Raw genomic sequence first — 13256 nt, 5'->3', positions numbered from 1 at the left:
TGGTATAGAACTCTTTGATCAAGCCCCCAATCTCATTTATACTTCAAAAATACTGCCAAAGTGAAAGATCTTATTACTTACTTGGACTGAGACTAACCAACACCATCCCATAAATTGCATGGCTTTCGGTACCAGGACTGTGGTGTGTGATGTTACATACAAGGTAATCTTATTTCCAACAATTCTGTTAGGATAAAGGCTCTTGTATTTGCCTCACTAGACCAGCAGAGATCTTAGCAGAGATCTGGCACACAGAAGAAACTGCCCAATTAATACTAAGAGGGAGGGGATAGATTAAAAAATTGAGTCTTTGGACTCAATCCAAATGGGAAGTACTATGGACAAGGTTTGTTGAATGGGCTTTTGGTAGGCAGGAACTGTCAGGAGAGGGAAAAAATTATGCTCTGAGAAACAAGAACTATTTCAGGGAAGAAAGAAAAAAACCCCAAAGCACCTTGATCTTGGCCTCTAGATGTTCAATAATCGTTCTTTACTCTTCCTCTTAGCAATAGAAACTGTAGAAAGAGAAAAGAAATTGATGAGACACTGGCTTTTCTTGGAATTCCAGTTGACCAGGTTGGAACATATACTTTAGGGACTCCAGTCGCTCACTGTCCCCACACACATACAAAGGAAAGTCAGGGAAGACTAGAGAGTCCAGCCTAATGTAGTTACAGGAAAGGCCAGAATCTGTCATGAACTCACAGATGTCTCCTGGATAGAGTGGTGAGTAACACCCTCCACCCCATGTGCAAACATGGTGCTGTACCAGGTCACTCGCTTACATATAATACCACACCTTGGGGACACACAAAGTCAGAATCACACAGCCTCCCCACACCCACATACCCACTGCCCCACAGCCAATCACAATCACACACACACACACATCCCCCAAGGGGGTCACACTAGTCACACCTGCACACAGACTCACACACACACACACACACACACACACACACACGATGCCGCACACGTTCCCAAAATCACACACACTCCCTCACCGCGGGACACAGTCCCAACTGCACAATCACCGGCCCTCTACATCCCTGTGCACGATGGTGCAGTCATGCAGTCACAATCACATACCCATTCTGGGAACACGCACAGTCCCAAGCACCCTACTCCATCACCCAGAGTCATCACCACATACAGTCACAATCACACACCACGACGACACGCGGTAACAATCACAATTAGTCTCTCTCCCCCTCCCATCCCCTCTCCCTCCCTCCTCTCTCTCTCTTATTCTAGCTCTCTGTCTCTCTCTGTCACACACACACACACACACTCACTCACTCAACTCTCTCTCTTCTCTTCAGCCCGCTCCGGACACGAAATGCTCCTACCTGAACTCCTCACCCTAGTCCTTCCCTAGTTCCGGTCTGGCCCAAACCGGCCAAGTTGCACCGGACTCCAAAGGCCCCGCAGCGGCTAACTCGGGAAGCCAACGGTCCCGCCATCCCGCAAAGCGGCCGAAATCCTGAGGAATGTAGCGTCCGCCTGCGAGTCCCCTGGAAAACGCAGTCCGGAAGCGGGCAGCAGGCCTCCGGATTCATCTCAGCGCGCGAGCTGGGCTCGTGCTCATCTACAGCTTCTCCGCGCCAAACAACCGCGAGGCCCGACGCCGAGCGGCTGGTAGGCGGAGCGGGTCGGCGGGATGCACCCGCCAGGCCTTCAGCCGCCTCACCCCGGGCAGCTCGAGCGTCGCCGTAGGCACCGGACGAGACGCCGCGTTCTCGGCGGACGCAGCCTCGAGCCGCAGCGTCTGTGGGAAATGTAGTCCAGGCCAGAAAAGCAGCCACTCAGGCCAGAATGCGAGCGGACACCTGGTCCTGGCCGCCGGAATCCGACCGGCGGCGCCCGGGAGATTTCTGGAGGTTCTAGTTCGCCCTCTGCATGCAAAGGGATGACATTTCATCTTCGTCGGTGAGTGCAAGCCTCGGTCGCTCAGCGCTGAGGGTGAGTGAAGGTGGGACCTAGTCGTCTCTTTCGGGACCTCGTGGAGGCGGCGACCGGGAAAGAATCACGGTCTTGCAGGGGGAAGTGGGGACGCGCCCGAGGGACGCCCTCAGGTGAAGAAGGCGGCGGGGCAGAGGTGAGTCCGGAGATGCTGTGTTGCGACCGCAGGGTGTGACTGGGTGTTGTGTATATATGAATATGGGTCACCTATTTGGGAGAGCAGGATCGTATCTGTTTATCACCAGTTAACCCCTAAGCCTCATCCGTAAAATGGTAAGGAGGCATCTTTCTGGAGCATCAGTTTTCTTTGAAGGTTGACAGGAGGAAAAAGTAACCTATTATATGATAGACAACATAAAATGGGTTTTTATGTTAAAATAGACATGTTTCGTATGGATTAAAATGCTAATTTAACATGCTTTTAAAGCAAGAAAGAAGGTTGCAAAATAATTGTTATGAAATGCTTGATTTTATCAGCTGAGACCCTCAAGTTTAGAAACATACTTTCTTATGTACATTTAATGAAACTACTAAAATATTTAGGTTTAACTCTACCACCTCTTTGTTTTCTGTTTATTCCACCTGTTCACGATCTTAACCTTTTCAGAATACAGGTTATTTTGCAGTTCTTCAATTTGTGTTTACCTGATGTTTCCTCATCATTTATACATTTTTAAAAAGATTTATTTATTTTTTGAGAAAGAGAGCCTGCAAGTGTGTGGAAGGAGAGGGAGAGAGAATCTCTCTCTCTTTTTTTTTTTTATTTGACAGAGAGAGACACAGGGTCCTTTTTGTGAATTGTACAGGGACCTCTTTATTTTGAAGAATCATGACCTATATTTCTAGAAAGCTTATATTTGTTCTCTTAAAGTTTCTTCCATTCAGTTTGCTCCTCTCTCTCTTGAACTCCTTTTATCTGGGTATTGAAATTCCTAATTTTATCTGTTATCCTTCTCATCTTTTACTACCTTTTTTAAACTTTTTTTTCCTACAACTGAGTGATTTCCACAACACTATTTCCCATATCTGCTATTAAATTTTTACTATAGCTATCTTTTTTTTTTATTTCAAGAGCAGTTTTTAGGGGCACCTGGGTGGCTCAGTCAGTTAAGTGTCTGCCTTTGGCTCAGGTCGTGATTCCAGGGTCCTGGGATCGGGTCCCACATTGGGCTCCCTGCTCAGTGGAGAGCCTGCTTCTCCCTCTCTCTGCTGCTCCCCCTGCTTGTGCTCTCTCTCTCTGTGTCAAATAAATAAATGAAATCTTAAAAAAAAAGAATAAACTTTTAAAAAAGAGCAGTTTTTATAGTACCTGTTATTTGTTTCCTTAATATAATATCTTATCTCTCTGTGGTATTGGGGGGGGGGGTTGGTGGGTTGTTTCTGTTTTTTTGTCTTTTTCTGCTCCTTACATGTATCCATTTCCTTGGAAATTTTTTTTCATTGTTTTCATTTGTCTTTCGTATTACTAGGTTTACATTAACATTATTAGGTTTTCCCTAATTTACAGATTAATAGCTGTCCTTTCATCTTTTCTTAATGCACTAAAAAGATGACTGTAATATCTATATATAATGAGGACTTGTCAACTTGCGAGCTTCTTTATAGAACTATTGGTCAAGAATTCAGACATTTCTGGGGCGCCTGGGTGGCTCAGTTGTTAAGCGTCTGCCTTCAGCTCGGGTCATGATCCCGGGGTCCTGGGATCAAGTCCCGCATCAGGCTGCCTGCTCAGCGGGAAGCCTGCTTCTCCCTCTCCCACTCTCCCTGCTTGTGTTCCCTCTCTCACTGTGTCTCTCTCTGTCAAATAAATAAATAAAATCTTTAAAAAAAAAAAAAAGAATTCAGACATTTCTTTGTCAGTCTCAAAATGTTAGTATTACAGGTTTTCTCCTGGGCTGTTCCATTTCTCCAGAGAAGAGTCTTCTCATCTCTTTTTTTTTTTTTTTTAAGATTTTATTTATTTATTTGACAGAGAGAGACAGCACAAGAGAGGGAACACAAGCAGGGGGAGTGGGAGAGGGAGAAGCAGGCTCCCCACCGAGCAGGGAGCCCGATGCGGGGCCCGATCCCCGGACCCCGGGACCATGACCCGAGCTGAAGGCAGACGCTTAAGGACTGAGCCACCCAAGCACCCCTTCTCATCTCTTGAATACCAGAATTTTGGAGGTCCAACAGTAATGAGGACCCACCATTTATTTAATCCCCCTGATTTGAGGTGCCTGAAAGTGGCTCAGTCAGTTAAGCGTCCAACTCTTGATTTCGGCTCAGGTCATGATCTCAGGGTCATGAGCTAGAGCCCCACCTGAGTGGCTCAGTCGGTTAAGCATCTGCCTTTGGCTCAGGTTATGATCCCAGGGTCCTGGGATGAAGTCCTGCATCAGGCTTCCTGCTCAGTGGAGAGTCTGCTTCTCCCTCTCCCTTTACGCCTAACCCATGCTGTGCTCTCCCTACCTCTCTCTCTCATATAAATAAAATCTTTAAAAAAAAAAAAGATTCTCTTCCTCTGCCTCTCTTCCTCTGCCCCTCCCCCCACTTCCATGTACTCTCTCTCTTAAAAAAAAAAAAATTAATCCCCCTGATTTCAGTTTGGTGCCTTTCCCTGCCATCTGCTTTTCCTTTTTTTTCTTAAAATTCTTTATCTATTTATTTGAGAGTTGAAAGCTTAATTTAGACTTAACATATTATGAAGGAATCCATGTAATAAAGAAATGCTATGAATATTGTAAGTATATTATAACTCATCCTATTTTGCAGTAACCCCTGCTAATTGAAATCTGTATTAACAGGGATTCATAAATAAAGCTCATTAAATACCTGAGAATACACTGTGGAGAGAAACCCTATGAACTAACTTTCTCCATGTGAGGGCTTATATTCACACTCATCTTATTAGTCACTAGAGAAATAATGCAGCAAAGGAAACCTATATATGTAAGGCTATTGGAAAACCTTTAGCCAGTTACTCAAACTGAAGGAATATGAGAAAATTCAAACTGTGGAAAAACTCAATGACTGTAACAAGTTTGGAGAACTGTTTTGCCAGAAGCACAACTTCATAGAACATGAGAAAATTTAAACCTTATGAATGTGAGAAAGCTTCCATTCAGATGTCAAACCTCATAAGTCACCAGCAAATTCCTTTTGGAAAGAAATCTTATTCATGTAAGAAATGTGGGAAAGCCTTTAGCCACAAACCAAATATCACTGACCATGAGAAAATCCATATGGAAGAGAAACCCTTTGAATGTAATGAATGTGGAAAAGACCTCAGAAGCAATACCTCACCAAGCATCACACTGCTCACTCTGGAGAGAAATCCTACAAATGTAAGGAATGTGGAAAATCCTTCGATCAGATAGAAAATCTCATTACCCATCAGAAAATTCATATTAGTGAGAAACCATTTGGATGTAATTACTGTGAGAATGCTTTTATTCAGAAGTCAAGCCTCATCGAACACCAGAAAATGCATACTGGGGAAAAATCCTATACATGTAAAGAATGTGGGAAAACCTTCAGCAGGAAATCAATTCTCACAAAGCATGAGAAAATTCATATTGGAGAAAAACCTTTTAAATGTAATGAATGTGGAACAGCCTTTAGCCAGAAGCAATATCTCATTAAACATCACAACATTCATACAGGAGAGAAACCCTTTGAGTGTAATAAATGTGGAAAATCCTTCTCTCAAATTACATCACTTTTTGTACAGGTGAGAATTCACACAGGTGATAAGTCTTATGATTATGAGGTATGTGGGAAAGCCTTCTCACAAAGCTCATCTCTTACTGTACATACGAGAAGTCATACAGATGAGAAACCCTATGGATGTAATCAGTGCGGGAAAGCTTTCTGTTAATTCTCAGCTCTTGCTTTACATGTGAGAACACATACAGGTGAGAAGCCTTATCAGTGTAGAGATTGTGGGAAAGCATTCAGCCAGAAGTCACACCACGTTAGGCATCAGAAAATTCATACTCATTAAAGATAATATTAATGCCTTGATAGCAAAGCCTTCAGTAGGAACTTACACCTCCTACACATCAGAGAATTCATCGTGGGATAAAACATTATGAATGTAGGAAAGCCTTTAGCAGGAGCTCAAAATATGAGATACCAGAACATTCTTATGAGGAGAAACATTAATATAATGAAAATCCTGAGTCCAACAAAATTTTCAGTAAACGTCATAGTTAATGCTGAACCTTTGGAAACATTCCCATTAAAGTCAGAGACAAGACATGGATGCCTGGTATCACAAATCAGTATAATCCTAGAGACCAGAGCCAATGCAATAAAATGAAGAAGTATAAGGATTGAAAAGGAATACATATTTTCAGATGATATAATTTTTATATAGTTATGATTATTAAAACTTTGTGATATGCATTAATAGATATTAGGTTAATAGAATGGAATATGAAGCCTACATACAGTTCAATTCTGTAAAGAAGTTATGACCTAATTAAACAATGTTTTGGGTGATTATTGCCTTTCTCTTTAGAAAAAAAGATTCCTACCTCTTATCGTACATTGAAAAAAGAAAAATCCACTGTGAAAAAAAAAATCTGAAACTTTAGGAAAATGACTTAGTAAACCTGAATAGATTTTCCTAAGGTATACCTCAAAACACCCCAAAATTTCTTTTTTTAGTATTATGCCTTAGAGAAACTCCAATACAATACAGAGAGATGTGTACCATAATGTTCTTTGCAGTGTAATTTCTGGCAGCAAAAACTATTAGCATGATTTCTAGCAGCCAAATATTGGGGGTGGAAGGAATTGGAAATGCCTGTCATTAGGTAAAAGGTTGAATAAAATGTGTTATATTTATATGATAGAATAATGTACAGCAATTTACTGCAACAAACCATATCTATATGGATTAATAAGGATGATCTAAAAACCATGATCTTGAGTGAAAAACAAATCAAAGGGCAGATGATGCACATAATATAATAATATCTCTAACTGGAATAAAACAACATTAGATTGTATATTGGTTATGGGTATAGATATGTATGGAAAGGTATAAAAAAGGATTGGATGATTGTATGCTAAATTCGTGATGGTGATTGCCTTTGGGGACAAGGAAGAAGAATGGGATGGGGTGATGGTTACAGAGATTTTGGCTTCACATCTAAATATGTATGTTATTGGGGTGCCTGGGTGGCTCAGTCGTTAAGCGTCTGCCTTCAGCTCAGGTCATGATCCCAGGGTCCTGGGATCGAGCCCCGCATCGGGCTCCCTGCTTGGCGGGAAGCCTGCTTCTCCCTCTCCCACTCCCCCTGCTTGTTTTCCTCTCTCGCTGTCTCTCTCTCTCAAAAAAGTAAATAAAATCTTAACAAATAAATAAATAAATATGTATGTATGTTATTTAAAAACTACAAAGAAACATAAAATATTTTACTTCTATATGGTGGTAATACACATATTTGTCTTGCTATTTTTTGTGTTTGTGAAGTTCTTCATAGTTGAAAAGGTGGATTTATATTACCAATAGAAATAACGTAACAGTGGTCTCCATTTCCAATCAGATACTAAAGGTGTATTTTTTGAGAAGTTTTTGTAAGCTGTTAGGTCTATTGAACATCACAAACCATAAGCTATGAAAGAACTTTGGGGGGCGCCTGGGTGGCTCAGTCAGTTAAGCATCTGCCTTTGGCTCGGGTCATGATCCCAGGGTCCTGGGATTGAGCCCCACTGCATTGGCTCCACGCCCAGCAGGGAGTCTGCTTGTCTCTCCTACCCTTCCCCTGCTCGTGCTCTCTCTCTCTCAAATAAATAAATCTTTTTTTCAGTAAATAAGTAAATACCAGTCCTTATTAAGTAATCCTGTCTTCCAGCTGTGTGTTGGCCTTGATACATATGCAGCTTCCTGCTCTGTCATAGAAAGAAAGCAGACCTCTCAGGCCACCTCCACCACACACTTTCCCAGGAACTTCTTTAGTCAGGCACCTCTTCCTTCCTCGCTCCTCACACTTAATTGTGTGAGAAGGAGTTTACCACCACGTACTGCCATGCCCTGGTGTGGCCACAGGAGCTCAGCCGAGCACTGGAGAGTGCAGTAAGAGTGGCAGAGGGGCTCTGTTCAAGAAATCCAGAGAGTCTGCAGCTGCCCCTCAAAGACCATTCCACACATTCATTTTCTAATTAGTCATATGTCAAAGGGGAGCAGAGGGACAGATGGATGGACTAGCATTCACACGAGCTGTGGTTGAAAGAATTCTGATTTTCCAAAACTGGTCTAACAGGGTGGTGGATGTGGTGATGTTAGTTGGGGTGGAAGAAGATTCATACCGTGTATTTGTTTAGTGACCCCAAAGATTTTAAATTATATTATCATTTGTATTTAATGACCATTAAATGCTCAGAAACTGATTAAGGTACCATGTTTTGATTCACAGTTTTTACACCAAACCATTTCTTTGTTGTGTTTTGTTCTCTAAAAAATTCTAAGATTTACCCAACTCTGATTATATTTGTATTTCTCATGCCTATGTTTTAAAATTTGTATCCATGGCGGGGCGCCTGGGTGGCTCAGTCGTTGGGCGTCTGCCTTCGGCTCAGGTCATGATCTCAGGGTCCTGGGATCGAGCCCCGCATCGGGCTCCCTGCTCAGCAGGAAGCCTGCTTCTCCCTCTCCCACTCCCCCTGCTTGTGTTCCCTCTCTCGCGGTGTCTCTATCTGTCAAATAAATAAATAAAATCTTTAAAAAAAATAAAATAAAATAAAATAAAATTTGTATCCATGGGTTTTCTTTTGTCCCTTTCTTCTGAATCCTGGAAGAACTTTGTCTTTGACATCAGTGATATGATTTTTGAAGTGTCAATTTTTTTTAAAGATTTTATTTATCCACTTGACAGAGAGAGAGCACAAGCAGGCAGAGCGGCAGGCAGAGGGAGAGGGAGAAGCAGGCTCCCCGCTGAGCAGAGACCCTGATGCGGGGCCAGGATCCTGGGATCATGACCTGAGCCAAAGGCAGACACTCAACCAACTGAGCCACCCAGGTGCCCCTGAAGTGTCAATTTTTTAAAAAATTGAGTTATAGCTCTTAGCTGCTAATACTAATGCTTCTTATAGTGGTGAAGTTTTGGTAGTTACTCAAAATTGTTAGATTCAGTTATATGCAGTTTTGTTTTTTAGTAGGGGAGAAAAATGTTTTTCTAATAGAACGTATTTCTGAAAACTTCTAATTGCTTACTATGTAAAATTACTCAACTAATTTATTAAAAATGAAATCAGAGGGGCACCTGGGTGGCTCAGTTGGTTAAGTGTCTGACACTTGATTTTGGCTTAGATCATGGTCTCAGGGACATGAGATCAAGCCCTGTGTTGCTACACTCAGCATGGAGTCTGCTTGAAATGCTGTCTCCCCTCTCTTTTTGCCCCTCCCCCCACTCATGTGCTCATTCTCTCTAAATAAATAAAATCGTTTTAAAAATGAAAAAGTACCAATAAAAATTTTTAACAATACTCTCTATATATTAATTCATTGGATCCTTATGATGCAAGTATTATCATAATTCACAATTTTCCAGATAAGGAAACTGAGGCAAGTTGTCCAAGGTAAGCTAGCAAATGATAGAGCTAGAAATCAAACCCCAGCAGCCTGGTTCTTACTCACTATGCTTTATTTCTTCTCACACAAGACCCTAGAAGAGACTTTCATGAATTAGAAAAATCAATAAATGGATACTTAAAAAAATGAGTGAATAAATGAATACATGGATTGCTGAATCAAAATTAACTCATGGAAAAAAAAGAATAAGCCACTGGACAGTAAGAAAAATGATCAGAAGTGTTTTTATTTCTTTTAAGGATTTTATTTATTTATTTATTTGAGAGAGAGAGAGAGAGAAACAGCATGAGAGGGGAGAGGGTCAGAGGGAGAAGCAGGCTCTCCGCTGAGCCGGAAGCCCGACGTGGGACTCGATCCCAGGACTCCGGAATCATGACCTGAGTCAAAGGCAGTCGCTTAACCAACTGAGGCACCCAGGTGCCCCAGAAGTGTTTTTAAAAAGTAGGTATTTGAGAGGGATGAAAACACGTAAGTATAAATAAATGCAAAAGAGCAAATAAAAAAGAACAAGACCTTAAGGACTGGGAAAGGATGTCCATTGGGGAAGAACAAGGGCACCTCCCTTTTTGAAATGAGAGAGAAACAGGTAAGGGTAGCACAGAGAATAGTCATCGGGACACAGAGACGACATGCTGAAAGATTTTATCTCCTCCGAATGTCCCAGGCCTTTCTCCATAGGCCGTGGCCTTTGAGGAGAGCTTCCCACTAAAGATCTCAAGGTTGTTTCTGGGGCTTTCCCCCACCTGATCAACCCCTGCCTGGGCACAGTCCTGTCACATCCAATCATCCAGGGCTCTTTCCCGTGTTCGCATAAGGAGATCACATCTGGCTTAGAAATGGAATATTCTCTTCACACACACACACAGAAGAAAAGAAAAGAAATGGGACTTGACCAAGTTGTAGAGATTCCAGAATTCAAATCCAGTTGCTTAGAAATGAAGGAAGAGAGGCAATCCCAGATAGGATTTTAAAAAGGGGGGGCAGGGAGGAAAGGTTTTCTGGAGATAAGATGAAATTGCCCAAAGGAGCCGCTCATTCCCAAACTTACAAAGCACAAACTACTCCCTTAAGAAAAGAGAAGAAAAAAAAAAAGAAAGAAAGAAAAGGGAAGAGAAATTCTGCTAGGCACATGAAAGACAACCCATAAAAGCACAAATAGGAAATTCCAGAAATATTTGGAGATGGATATGCTTATCCACTGAAATTGGGTTGCTATAGTTCTGTAACATCACATCTCTATACAAATCCTTCTGAGCAGAGTCCAGGCATTCCCACTCTTCCTAAGAAAAGTCTACAGCCATATCCCTGAACATCACCAATCTCTGGAAAAACAAATCCGTGTAGTACTAGTGAAATTGAAGGAAATATTTTAAAATGGAAGAATCAGAACTGTAAAAGGACACTGAGGAGAAAGGGTGAAAGGCTGGAGCTAAAAGTTTGTGTTATAATACAGCTCAGTAAGATAATTAGAGTACATGCACGTTGCTTAAGCATGGTAGGACTTTTCCATTATCCTTATATACCTGGAAGTGAACAAAATCTATGTAGAGATTAAAAAAACAAAAAACAGGGGCGCCTGGGTGGCTCCATCAGTTAAGTGTATGGCTCTTGATTTTGGTTCAAGTCATGATCTCAGGGTCATGAGACTGGGTCCCACGTCAGGCTCCATGTGGAGTCTGCTTAAGATTCTCTCTCTCCCTCTCCCCCTCACCCTCTCCCCACCCCACTTCACCCCCACTTGTGCACCTGCTCTCTCTCTAAAAATAAACAAAAACAAAAACAAAAAACAATGTTTATGAAATACAAAGCAAACTATAGGCTTGGTAATAAACAAATTATAAAAAAAAAAAAAACCACATGAATTCCTCATCTCCCATGAAGAACTAAACAAGAAAAAGGATTTTTCCATAACATCTTATAATAATAAATATTTCCTTCTTGGAAAACAGAATTAGAACCAGGAACTAAAACATGGCTGGATCTGGGAACAAGAGAACTTCAGAACTGGAAAGATGAAGGCTGGGCCTTCATTTTACTGTAATTTTTAAAAAACAAACTCAAGCTTACAGAATAGTTGGAAGTACAGTGGAAAGATATGCCCCATACCTGAATACTTTAGAGTGTGTTTCTCACAAACCAAGGACATTCTCACATATGACACAATACAACCATCACCATTAAAATCAGGAAATTAATATTGATACACTATTACCTATCCTCAAACATACCATGTGAATTTTGCCAATTGTCCCAATAATGTCCTTCATGGCAAAATGAGTTCAATATCATGTCATGTCTCCTTAGTTCATTCCATCTGAATCACTTCTTCAGTACTCTTTGACTTCCATGAATTTGACAATTTTGAAGATTATAGGCCAGTTACTTTGTGGAATAACCCTAAATTTAGTATTGCCTGATACTTCCTCATGATTAGATTCAGATTATACATCTTTGGTGGGAAGGTCACAGAAGTAATACTATGTTCTCAGTGTACTGTATCACGTTATACACAACTTGTCCCATTATTGATGATATTCACTTAGATCATTAAATTAAGGTGGTGTCTGTCAGACTTAGCTAAGGAAGAAAGCTTAAGAGTATGTAAGTAAATATTCCATTCATCAAATTTTCAATATATTTATTTTTTATATCAGTATGGATTCGTGGTTTCTCACTGTTGGAGAAGGGAGTTACAAATATTGAAAAGGGAAAAACTAGAATAAATACTGTGGTGTTAGAATGAAATTAGAGGAATCAGTGTGAACTCATGGTTTCTAATATATACAGTTAAATATAGAAATAAGTAAAGATGCTTAGATTTTGGCTCCTAAATACTATTTCCTACTTAAAAGGATATTGAGGGGCACCTGGCTGGCTCAGTTGGAGGAGTGCAACTCTTGATCTCAGGGTCATGAGTAGGAGCCCCATGCTATTCCATCATGTGGATACAGAATGATTTACTCATAATTTATCTATTATTGTATGTGAACTCTGGGCCAGGTCTTTATACCACATAATTCTCCTTATCTCTAAGTATATCCATAAAAAAAAAAATCCAGAAGTAAAATCACTGAAAGTTAAACGTCATTCCCAGATATTACATAGTTTTTGATTCTAAATAAATCATTCTAAATCTTTTGAGGTTAGACTCCCTTTGGTGGATATTATGAAAATATAGATTCCTCTCCTCCTAAGATGGAACTGGACTTTTGGGGTCCACCTAAACACTGTCCAATAAAAACATAATACAAGCCATACATGTTAAATTTTCTTATAGCCATATTTTTTTAAAGTAATAGAAGATAAAATGAATTTTAATAATATACATTATTTAATCCAATATTTCCAAATATTATTTCATCATGCAATCAATATAAAAGAATTATTCATAGGATATTTTACATTCTTTGTTTCCTACTAGGTCTTTGAAATCTGAACGTATTTTATACTTATAGCCCATCTCAATTCTGATCAGTTACATTTCAAGTGCTCAATGGCCACTTGTGGCCAGTAGCTACCATATTGCACAGCACAGGCTCAGTATTATAGCTCCCATCTTTCACTGTGACAGGAACACCTAGGGAAAAGATTACTGAATGATCTTGATTAAGAATTCTCAGGAGAAGGAAAACAAACACTCTCATGCTCTGAAAAAATAAGAAGTTACTTTCAGGAAAGAAAACAGCCACTAACCTCAGAGTTTATAGATCAC

At 40.6% G+C, this 13256-nt stretch overlaps 1 protein-coding gene and 1 long non-coding RNA gene across 6 annotated transcripts in view; one reads left to right on the top strand and one right to left on the bottom strand.

The window, feature by feature from the left end:
• LOC144378787 (uncharacterized) overlaps positions 1-2273 on the bottom strand; it is a 48985-nt gene extending 46712 nt beyond the window's left edge. For 2 of the 5 annotated variants that reach the window (XR_013444306.1, XR_013444307.1), the window contains exons 1-2: positions 1350-2272; positions 455-515 (exon numbers count right to left, since the gene is read on the bottom strand). This is a non-coding gene — a long non-coding RNA (uncharacterized LOC144378787). Of the gene's footprint in view, positions 1-454; positions 516-1349 lie in introns of all 5 variants that reach the window. The other 3 variants (XR_013444305.1, XR_013444309.1, XR_013444308.1) reach the window with 3 other exon arrangements.
• The window catches only part of ZNF567 (zinc finger protein 567), a 70977-nt gene extending 64702 nt beyond the window's left edge, over positions 1-6275 (top strand). The window contains 1 exon segment of the mRNA XM_036068014.2: positions 5227-6275. Coding sequence (XP_035923907.2) covers positions 5227-5947 — 721 coding nt within the window. The 3' untranslated portion in view covers positions 5948-6275.
• The last annotated feature ends 6981 nt before the right edge of the window (positions 6276-13256 follow it).

The sequence above is a fragment of the Halichoerus grypus genome, chromosome 15 (genome assembly GCF_964656455.1).
Source record: "Halichoerus grypus chromosome 15, mHalGry1.hap1.1, whole genome shotgun sequence".
In the NCBI taxonomy this organism is placed as follows: Eukaryota; Metazoa; Chordata; class Mammalia; order Carnivora; family Phocidae; genus Halichoerus; species Halichoerus grypus.
Note: the sequence above shows the minus strand (reverse complement) of the source record. Positions and strands in the feature narration are given on the sequence as shown.